General features: G+C 43.8%; 1 protein-coding gene across 4 annotated transcripts in view; it reads right to left on the reverse strand.

Annotated features, from left to right (window-relative positions):
• Window positions 1-338: 338 nt before the first annotated feature.
• The window catches only part of ralgps2 (Ral GEF with PH domain and SH3 binding motif 2), a 72,656-nt gene continuing 61,564 nt past the window's right edge, over window positions 339-11,430 (reverse strand). Inside the window, exons 10-21 of one of the 4 annotated variants that reach the window (XM_083938899.1) lie at window positions 8,964-9,101; window positions 7,899-7,989; window positions 7,638-7,705; window positions 7,396-7,534; window positions 7,087-7,238; window positions 6,933-6,987; window positions 6,290-6,367; window positions 5,241-5,346; window positions 3,986-4,078; window positions 2,971-3,076; window positions 1,298-1,389; window positions 339-1,199 (exon numbers count right to left, since the gene is read on the reverse strand). In XM_083938899.1, the coding sequence (XP_083795025.1) occupies window positions 1,170-1,199; window positions 1,298-1,389; window positions 2,971-3,076; window positions 3,986-4,078; window positions 5,241-5,346; window positions 6,290-6,367; window positions 6,933-6,987; window positions 7,087-7,238; window positions 7,396-7,534; window positions 7,638-7,705; window positions 7,899-7,989; window positions 8,964-9,101 (1,148 nt within the window). In that variant the 3' untranslated portion in view covers window positions 339-1,169. Of the gene's footprint in view, window positions 1,200-1,297; window positions 1,390-2,970; window positions 3,077-3,985; window positions 4,079-5,240; window positions 5,347-6,289; window positions 6,368-6,932; window positions 6,988-7,086; window positions 7,242-7,395; window positions 7,535-7,637; window positions 7,706-7,898; window positions 7,990-8,963; window positions 9,102-11,430 lie in introns of all 4 variants that reach the window. The other 3 variants (XM_083938898.1, XM_083938901.1, XM_083938900.1) reach the window with 3 other exon arrangements.

The following is an 11,430-nucleotide window of genomic DNA, read 5'->3' on the forward strand; positions in this document are numbered from 1 at the left end:
TTTGTAAAAGGATTGACTCCCGCCACCCAACCGCCAACACGTCTTAGCTTAGATTCTGGGATGATCGTACCTAATGTGGCGCACAGACGAGATTCCTGTCATTTAGATTTGCCCTCCCACCCCCCCGCAACACACACACACACACACACACACACACACACACACACACACACACACACACACACACACACACACACACACACACACACACACACACACACACACACACACACACACACACACACACACACACACACACACACACACACACACACACACACACACACACACACACACACACACACACACACACACACACACACACACACACACACACATACATACATACATAACACTTGGCGAGAGAACAAAAGGGGGACAGAGTTCTGGGATAAAAACTAGACACATTCAGGAAGTGTGGGAATTGTTTCTGCTGGAATCGATTGCGAATCAGAGCCCTTACGTTTTCGACGCCGCGGTCAAATAGGCCTGTGTGTGTGTGTGTGTGTGTGTGTGTGTGTGTGTTTCATGTAAATAAGTGTGTGACTCCAAGCCAACACAAGTGAATTAAGAGACAAACAAGTGAAAGTGTGAAAAAAAAAAAAGTCTTTTCAAACCCTTCAAAGTCCAACGGGTTAGTCCGATGTGAGTGTGCGTGTTGTGATTGTGTGTCCAGACGGTTAAAAAGGAAGGAGGGGGGCACAAATAAAAATAGTCAACCCCCCTTAAAAAGAGAAAAAAAAAAGACAAAGAAGAGAGGATTATATCTGTCCATCCGAGGGCAGTCTGTCTGTGAGAGAGGAGAGCAGGAGAAGTGCTGGAGGGTAAAAACAAAAGATGCTGAGAGCAAATGGGAGGAAAGAGCAGTGGCGCAGGTCCTTGTTCAGTAGTCAGTACACCCAGAACAGTTACTTCCATCCACACACACAAACACACACACACAGACGCACACACACACGAGCAGACGCGCACACACACACACACACACACACACAGGGTACTCTGGTTAAGGCAGTGGTGGCAGGTGAGGCTGCAGTGAGGCCGGGGCTAGAATCGGAGAATCGGCGGTCAGGGCTCATGGCAGTGAAAGCTCCCACTTATCCTCCTCCGTCTGTTTCCTCATCCCTCTCTCTCTCTCCCTTTTTCTCAGTCACGCTCCTCAGCATCGCTCACTCAAATGACATCAGATTGGCTGGCACCTGGAAAAGAAAGTGAGGTGTGTAAAAAAATAAATAAATATATACATAGGTAATATTCAACAGTGTGTGTGTGTGTGAGTGTTGATGCAGCTCCGTACCTGTTGTCTATTGCTCTGACAGGCGGCACTCAGATGTTTGAACCAGAGCAAAGCGCTCATTCTGTTCCCCGCTTGGTACTTGTAGGTGTTACCTAGGCAACGGAGACAAACAGTGTGAGGTGCCGAGTCTCTGTGTTTCCACCTGCTTTTCTCAACGCTCTGGAAAGATGGCTGAAGCCTCGCTTGACTTTGGCCCGCCGGGTAAAGTATAAATAAAAGTCGAGGGGAAAAGTTCAGGAAAGAGGCAACTGGATTATGAGTGTGTGTGTGTGTGTGTGTGTGTGTGTGTGTGTGTGTGTGTATATGTATGTATGTATGTATGTATGTATGTATGTATGTGTGTGTGTGTGTGTGTGTGTGTGTGTGTGTGTGTGTGTGTGTGTGTGTGTATGTATGTATCTATGTGTGTATGTATGTGTACATGTGTATGTATGTATGTATGTATCTATGTATGTACAGCTATGTTCATAATAGCAGTGTGTTTAAAACCTGTGTGAGTAAACCTCAAAATCCTTCACATAAATTGTATTTCATGAACACAAATGCATTGGGGACACTAAACATTTCATTTCAAACCAAGAAAATTGGAAAAAGTAACTAAACTTGATAATATTTTACAGAAAGTCAAGAAATATAAACATACATCTTTCTTTACAAACTCAAAAATGTACTGTACAAACTAAGAGATGCTTGAAGCTTCAACTTTCCTGAGACTCAAACTAATATTTAGTTGCGTAACCATGGTTTCTGATAACTGCTTCACATCTGTGGTACGTGAGTCGACCCACTTCTGGCACGGGTCGACAGGTATCGCAGCCCAGGACAATTGGACTACGTTCCACGAATCCTTTGCATTTCTTGGTTTTGCCTCATGAACAGCATTTTTTATGTCAGCCCACACGTTTTCTATGGGACTAAGGTCCGGGTCCACTCCATTACTTGAATTCTGTTTGTCTGGAACTGTTTGTTTGTTATTCGCCTCGCAGGTCTCTGCTGCCGTGGTCCTGCATGACGCTTCCTGCTGCTATTAATCTATCACCTCAGCCGTGCTTGTTTCTACTATTCTGCTGTATTAACTGCCATAACATATGAGTCATATTCACATTACTATAGATATAGATATTATTATCATGGAGTGTGGTCTGTGTGATTGAAAACACACAAACAAAAACAGTGATTAATCTTGCTAGTGATGTGGGACTGCTATTATTTTTAACACAACTGTACGTGTGTGTGTGTGTGTGTGTGTGTGTGTGTGTGTGTGTGTGTGTGTGTGTTTACAGGTGATGCAATCATTCAAACCAGACTCTACTGACCCAGTTCACACTTTCACTGCATCCTGACTGTTGGCTTGTGTTAAGCACATGAACAATTTCAGGAGAATCAGGTGAAGCGATAGTGCGGAGTGATGTGTAGCACACGAACAGAGATTCGGTTTGGTTTAGGTGAGGGGTGACACCTGGGTTTAATTAAGCCATTAGGGAATGTGCTTGAACACTTGATTCCTCAATTACTCGCTGTTGTGAGGAAACTGGAAAACGCTGTTGTTTTGAGCTGAACTTTAGTACAACACCTCCTTAGTTCAGTACATAAATGTGTTGTTGGAGCTAAACAGGGCCAGATAATGTAAGACTAGAGGAAATGAGTGTGTCCTGTTTGTGGCGGAGTCTCACCATGCTCGGAGTCCGTCAGCAAGAAGACATCGGGGTGCTCAGGATCGTCTGCCATCATGGCCATCAAACCCACGACACACACGCTCTTACTGGACGTCGACTTGAACTGGGCAGAGGACACAGAAGTGGAAACGGAGTTAATTTTCTTTCTCATGACGACACTGTTTAAATGCAACTTAAGTAGAAGAAATGTTAACACAGGCTTTGTGTGTGTGTGTGTGTGTGTGTGTGTGTGTGTGTGTGTGTGTGTGACCTCTGGATCTCGCCTGAGAGCCTGCATGTGCACTCCACAAGGTTCTCATTAGTCTGTGAGTGACACACGGGACTGCAGTGATGTCATTGGTCCCATTATTCATTGAGTGCTACCATCTGTCTGCCCCCCAAACACACACACATACACACACATACACACAATCACTGCAACCCAATGTCCACTCATTGGCTGTTTACTTCCCGCTCTTATCGTGGTTTCTTCGCTGCGCTCCTGTACTGTTTCAGTAAATGTTCCTGTCAAACAGATTCAGTCCAAACACTCACACACAAACACACACGCAGCCAAATGCACTGAACACGCTCCACTTGTTTTTAAATTACGTCAAAACAACATGAAAAATGTGCAATATTTCTGCCTTTTTGCTATGATTTCCTTCTTCCTGAGCAAACACAGTAAAAAAAAAAAATACATGAAGAAGAATCATTGAGTGCGTTGCCCTGAGTTCATTCTGTAATCAAACTTGATTAAGTACCGAGGAGGTAATGGCTATCCTGTGTTTTGAATGAATTTGCTACTTCTGCTTTCACTTCTGTCAACAAGTGCGGTTCACATGGAAGAGCTTTCAGATGTCAGATTTCAGATGCTATCAGTTATTGTCCTCACCCGCCTAAACAAACAAACGCAGTAAGAACCTCCAAAATGTCATCATCCGCTGCAGAAATGCATGGCATGAACGTGCCGGCAGACCGTTTTCACGCACACCGATGGTGACGGATCAGTGTGAATGTCTGTGTGACTCACATGTTTTCTCTCAGTGGCCTTCAGGGACTTGGCAGGGTAGTAGTAGAGCTGGGTTCCACAGAGAGCGACCCAGTATTTGGTCCATGACGCCACCTGGAGGCACAAATGTGAAATCCTAATCTTCAAGCCCACTTTAGCCTGATTGGGTCAATTCAGTTCAACAGACTTTACTGGCAGGACATTTAACATGTGCTGCCAAAGTACAATAATGAAACACAACGAATTAAATTAAGATAAGAGTGAATAGCAATATTTTGTATGAGAATAAAATACTAATGATAAAAAAGGTAAATGAAATAAGGGCCTAACGGGATTTCTAAGACTGATACTGCCTCTGATTGTGCACCGATATGATAAACTAATAACGTTGACACCATTTCTAGATCACCCTTAGTATCATTTTCTGCATGTTATGTTCTGTATAAAAGATTTTTATATAGGAAAACATAAACGCTGATACCAATAGATATCGATATGCCTGTGATATCTGCTAATAATATCATCTGACTGATATATATATATGTGTGTCTGTATGTGTGTGTGTGTGTGTCTGGCTCTAAGTTAAATAAAATAATGTGTACACTAGTAATACATCATAACATTTCCCTTTTTAGTTTCACAATCCACAAAGGAAAGGTCTATTTTCATTTCAGCTCAAAAATTCACGACGACGACCACACCGGTAATCTGTGACTCAAAAACCCCACATCAGTCGCGCTCTATCTTGTTCCATAAACACTGGAAGCTTTTATGACTACAACGTGAAACATAAAGTTATGAAATGAAGGAAAAACATGTGAGAGAAAGAGAGCGAGTGTAGCTGATAATTAATGCTCCTGCTGCAGGCAGATCTCGCCCGACTGTAGGGCCAGATCGAGAAAAGGTTTTAAAAAAGAAGCTCGTAAATCAACCAAACTGCCCATGACAGATTTAAGTTATTTCAAGTGCATAAAGAGCTCCAGATTTGTTTCGAGTCAAAACAGAATTGGATAATATCAGTGCAAATATAAAAATGGCTAAAGAAGGCACAAGACTAACAAAAGCAGAGGGGGAGAAAGATGCAAGTACGGACGAAGAGGCAGAGAATTACAGAGAGTATGAGGAAGAGACTGGAACAGAGATGTTCTGCAGGTTAAGGAGTCTCTGAGGTCCCATCTACAGACGGACTTTATTACACATCTGCTCCTGTACGGTGGGTCGGTATAGGTGTATGAACAGCACGTGTATGGGTATTTATGAGCGTGTGAGATCTCACTGTTGGTTTCTTGCCCTCCTTGAGCACAGTCTTCCGTCTCAACACCCCCTGCACCGTGACTGCTCCGGGATACAAGTGAACCGCAAGCTCCTCGGACTCCGCTGAGCTACAACAGGACAAAGACAAACGTTACGAGCTACAAACATAACACGCGAGGGAAACATGCATGTTCTCACGCGCGCACGCACACCAGATCAAAATCAGAGATGAACTAGAAGTAAAGACGGACACAATCTGCAAAGCTACTTTAAACTCTGCTTTGTGAAAGTATTTTTTTTTTTAAAGCTACATCTATTCCAGTCTTGTTTTCACAGAATCGAATTTCACAGATATAAATCTTAACAATGGTATCTGCGGGAAGAGGAGCAGAGTAGGATAAAGGTGGTGTGCAGATTTTGTCTGTCTGGAGGATCAGAGCAGGAAACCCAGAGCAGGAGCCCAGTGAAGCCTGGTGGAAAGAGAGTGAGAGAGGGGGGAGAGAGAGAGAGAGGGAGAGAACCATCTCGGACGCTTTTTAATGCAACGTCCATGAGAATTGGCTTCAATAATCCTGAAGAGTCTGTTCCTCTCTACCTCAGGAATGGGGATGTAACAGTTTGTTTCCAGCAACACATGGAGCTCAGTGTGACTGTGGAAACTCATTTTTTAGCTCCAAGCTGTGAAATATCTTGGAAAAATATCACAACAAGAAGTCCAGGTTGACCATAAGTTGTGTGCGTGTGTGTGTGTGTGTGTGCGTGTGTGTGTTTGAGAGGAAGACGTGCAAGAAATTTAAGAAAGCAAAAGGTGGATTATAGACTGATGGGACTCAGCAAAAGATGAAGAGTCATGACCCCAAAGACATCCTTTTGCCCTTCACCTGATTCGTGATTTCACCAACACACACAAACACACACACACACACACACACCACCACCAGATTATCCTAGCACTACACACACTCTAAGCACCAGCACACAGCGGCCCCTGACAGGGACTGAGGGGCGTGAAGTGAGGATAAGAGAGGGTTTGCTTCAGCTCAGGTTGGTTTCCGGTCGGGATGTGTGTACCTGCTGGGCCTCAGGACTCCTCTGTAGGGGATGCGGGCCACGCGGGTCACTGGGCCCAGAGAGTGATAGAACCGAGTCCTGTTCAGAATAGGATAAGACAGGATAGGATAGGGGGCACGGGACACTGTTAAGGCTGTGTGGGTGTTTTTGTTGTTGTTGTGTTTTCCTTCAGATTGCATGGGTTAGGGCTGGATGGAGGAGCAGTCATTTGGTTAGAGGAGGTATTGATGAGGTTGCGTTTACAGGGTCATTCAACAGTTTCAAGAAATGGTGGTTCGGGGAAAAAAGGGTCAGATGATTTTCAGGCCAGCTCATTCTTGTACTAGCGAGTGTGGCTCCAGACACTTTTTTGGCACAGAGGGACTACTGGTTAGGGGATTCGCATAAGCAGCTCTTAATACATTTCAGGCTGCCGCAGAAGCGTCGGAGAGCAGCGGTGGAGGGATGAGGCATGACGGCCCTGGCTGCAAGGCTAAAAGCAAGGCTGGATGCTGCATTTGTGCGTGAGTTTTAATGGCTGATCATTTTGCGTAGCCGTGTCTTGAGGTCAGAGCTTTGAGAATCATACAGTCGGGAATGGGGAGATTTTATGACCTTACATGTGGATGTGATGAAACTGCAAACACGGACCAAGTACCCTTACCTCTCAAAAGCTGGCCAAGACACCTCTTCACTGAGCTCGGAGCCCTCACTGCTCCCTGTGTTTAGACCATCACAAATAATGCGTGACATGTCATTCATGAACACAAACTGTGCATCGTGGTAATAAGTAGTAAGTTAACGTGTGCATGTCTTACCAAGTGAAATGCCACTAGACAGAGTTGAGCTCTCTGCGTGTCCCCTCGTGGGGCTGTGGCTCTCCATCACGCTGTCGTCCAGCAGGTGGCGAGAACCAGCATTGGGGAACGTAGCACTTTTAAACTCTACTGTATTCATCTTATGGATAAAACTACTTGGGCACAGAACACAGAAGGGAGACGACAGGTCAGTCATTTTGCGTCACAACGTCGTTCTGTATGTTCAGGCCGTCATCATCATCTACCAAAGGATTGATGCACTGTTGACTGTTTTTAGTATTTTGTACTGTATTTCCATCAAACACTGACTTGTAGCCCAGGCTGTGGCACTTCCTGTGTCCGTAGGGCAGAAGGTTCCTGGGAGAAGGCGGTGTCGCCGGGACTTTGGTTCCTTCAGCTGCTACCGTACATTTACGGCCGCAGAGAGGAGATGCTGACGCTTCTTGGCCTGTGGGCAAAAGTGGGAGGGGCGGACTTATTCATAGATCCAGAAGAACGTAAAGAAAATAGATGCTAAACAGGTTTAACTCCACATCTGACGCCCAACTTACCGACAAGATCCTCTTTGGAGGCGTTTGCTCGTGGCGTGCTGGTGCCTGGCTCAATCTTCTGTGACAGCCTAAATCAAGAACATTGATAAATCTATCAGCTTTAGTTCATCCTCCAAAATAATTACGGGGATTGAATACTGTTGGCAAAGACCGATGAGCACTGTGCCAGGCTGCAGACAATACAATTATTAACAGGATAAAAAAACTAAACCGAGAAGTGATGAGGCAGAAGCATGGTGAGCATCTCAGTTTGTTTCTTACTTGTAATTGTCGTCCTCCACAAACTTCTGCAGCTCCTCGATGTACCTGACTGAGTTGAGATACTTCTGTACATGAGGCAACACTGCTACATCTGACAGGGAGGGAAGAAAAGGACAAACATTAGAATAGATGCATCTATGTGTTCACCTGATCTTAAACCACCAATATGTCCAGGCTATTAAACATTACTGGAGTGAGGAAAACAACTTAATAATGTGAACTTTATTAATAATTATAGAAAATCTTACTTGAAACATTTGGGAGTGCTTTATGTCCTTTTCCCTTTATTACCCTTTTCTTTTTCCCTGGGTCATTTTTATTGGAACCACAGATTCCTGGTTTCTACTCCATGTAAACACGACTTGAATGTCTATATGTTTGAGGATCTGTGAACTGTATATTCTGAATAATAAGCAAGACTTCACAGAAACCAAGCAAAAACATGAGGGATACAGGCGTGTGAATGGATGGAGATGAAATTATGAGTCTGTGTTCTTTAAAAGCCCCTTATTCTGCTCATTTTCAGGTTCATACGTATTTGGGTATCTACCAGAACCTGTTTATAACATTTTTCTCACTGTCTGTGTGAATGTACCTGTATTCACCCTGTGTCTGAAATGCTCCTCCTGAAAAAGCCCAAATCTGGGTTTTCTCTGATTTACGAATCTGAACACGTTTCATTCAACTTGATGTCACAAAAATAGACAGATATAAAAGACAGAATGAACTGTATTGTACCCGGGGGGAAATTTGTCCTGGGCACAGAGCAACACGAAAGAATGAAGAGCATAGATGCTTTTATTGTGTCTCCATGGCAACAGAAAAAAAAAATAATCAGGCTATGATGCAGTTTCCTTTATGTCTTTTCACAGCCTCCCTCTTCCTTTGTGCTTTCTGTCTGTTCTTCCACATGATGGACATAATAATCAGATTTCAGGCTCCAGAGAGGACGGACCTCCTCACAGATACTTCAGCTGTGGGATTGCTCGACACTGCAGCTTAAACCCGGATCCTGGAGCTTTGCCTGTCACTGCACCACCTTACCATCCCATGAATGTGTCTCACCGTAGGTACAGGATCTCTGCAGGTCCGATATGATTCTGAGAATGTTGTTCATCAGGTTCGATCTCTGTTCGTGCTCCAGTATGCTGCCCGTGGAGGGGTAAGCGGAGTCTATATACGTCAGATCAGACAGGTACATCCCTGAAAAACAGCAGGCAGACAAAGATGCAACATTTTAGGCAGGTGCTGATTGGATCGTATATTGACAATTGAAGGGATGACAAATGATTGTTTTTTTCCCTTCATTCATATTGAGAGGATTATAACTGTGTCAAGCGTGAATTTGCCATCTCTTTTCCATGGATCTGACACTATCCATACGGGTGAATCTCCGTTCACTATATGGATATGATTTGGATTATGGTATTAAAGAATTTAATATCAAACAGCGCATGATGCAGGGATATTTTCACAACAAGCACATAACTTTATCTTTAATGTTTGCAGCAAGCTTGAAGGTTTTGATTATTCCAAAGTTGACTCAGAACCACACTGCCTCCCCCCCGGTGATTGGATTGCCTATCTGCGATCTTGAGTAAGCACGACTGGAGGATATGAAAATAAAAAACAATCACCAAACCCTGCAACACGTCACATCCAACCAGGACAACCAAACAGCCCTTTTCCTCTCATTTAGTGAGCTGAGGGCCCCACTGCAAGTCAAATGAGGAGAGCGTCCATCTGTTGGAGGTGTTATTTGAACCCCAGTGGGGGAACACAAGGATGTTCCTGCCTGAACACAGAAAGCTCAGCTCATTAGAAAGCAAACACGTAGACACAAACAAGGCTGGACATCATAACAGGGCCAGATTTCCAAAGATGCACGATGCAAGTGCCTTGCAGCTGTGAGTTTCTTGGTGTGAAGACCGGTGGAAAGCACACACACACACTGCTTGTTTGATATCACAGGAGCTCAATACAGACAGGAATAAGAACCCTGAACAAACTCTTCTATTAACATGGACTTTTTTTTGGCCTCAAGGATCGAAACGAGTGCTTTGAGTGGATGATTGATCTTCTCTTCGGCCGTTCCAACTCAAGGCCATCTCTCTTCCCCCTGCTGTTCCCACTAGCATTGCATATTTTTGGCAGACTTAGAGCAGAGCTGAGATTCTTAGTCTCTTATTACATAAATATTAAGATTCAGAGACAAACCTAAGAGAGGCTTCCCGCCATTCTGAAAACAGTGATTAACAAGCTTCACAAGTGAACCGATGCTGTGCCTTTCCTTAAACTCTCCTCTCTCTCTTGCTAAGGGCTGGACAAAACCTTGTGTCCAGATATAGATCATTTCAAATCTTGAAGCATGTTTTCTGGTAATCTCATGAATAAATAGTCGATCTTCAAGAAACCACATGGTAAATCTCTTTTTCTCATCATTCATTTTCTCATTTTATAAAGAACTTTAGCGTAAAATGAACCTTACGTGCAGGGGTCAGAACGTAAAGTGTCGTCCAAATGACGTAAATATCGATGTAACGTAAGGTTTGATTATAAAACCCAAACAGCAAACTTTCAAATGATATTTCCAAACATTTTCTGAGAAGTTGGAGTTAATGTGCATGCTATTGTCAATTCAGATGACGTAATTGTGCATCACAAAATCTCAATGTGATTTTTTTCACAATATCGATTCCACTGAAAGATGATAAATGATCACGCTGAATTATCGCCCAGCCCTACTCTTGCTCAACTTTTCTTTCACACGCCAGCTTCGAGATTGATCACAGATGTAAGAAAAGTTATCACACAGTAGACTACATGACGGCCACGCCCTCCCTTCCTAGGAAAAGCAGCGTTATACTCACAGATGTTCACACATGCGCATACATTTATAACACTGTGCGCGCCGTCTAAACACAGATGTACGTATAAGCAACGACAACACAACTGCAGGGCCAAAGCTTGTCTTCAGGATACCATTCACACCCAAACACAACACTATCTGATTGGAATCAGAGAGAGAGGCTGTGAGCAGGAGACACAGCTGTAGAGAAAGTGAGAGATGGGGAGAAGAGGAGGAAGAGAGGGATCCTGAAGGCTTAACCGCTGTAGCTGCTCTTTTGAGAGCATGGAGGGGATAACAGCGGTTAGTCATGCACAAATCCATAGTGCCTGGAACACACACAGACAGATGCGTGCTCAGAGAACCTGTGGTTAGGGTTCTCAAACACTTTGTATGCGTTTACATGTGGAAAAGCCTTGTATGTAAAGATAAAAATAGAAATCTAAGGGTAAGAGGGAGGAAATGTGGTCACACAGTGTGGAGAAAACACCATCAAGATCTTCCAAATGTTGCAGCACAAAAAAACCTATCTGTCCATGTCTCACACACCTGAACACATTAAAGTAAATGACAGCGGTGATAAGGACCAGATGAGCTCAGACTGCACCCGGAGGAAGGATTTCCCTCCAATAACATTGAAAGTCAGATTTTTTTTTTCTCCTGCTCTCATATATGCAGCTGAAG

The sequence above is a fragment of the Echiichthys vipera genome, assembly GCF_963691815.1.
Source record: "Echiichthys vipera genome assembly, chromosome: 3".
Taxonomy (NCBI): Eukaryota; Metazoa; Chordata; class Actinopteri; order Perciformes; family Trachinidae; genus Echiichthys; species Echiichthys vipera.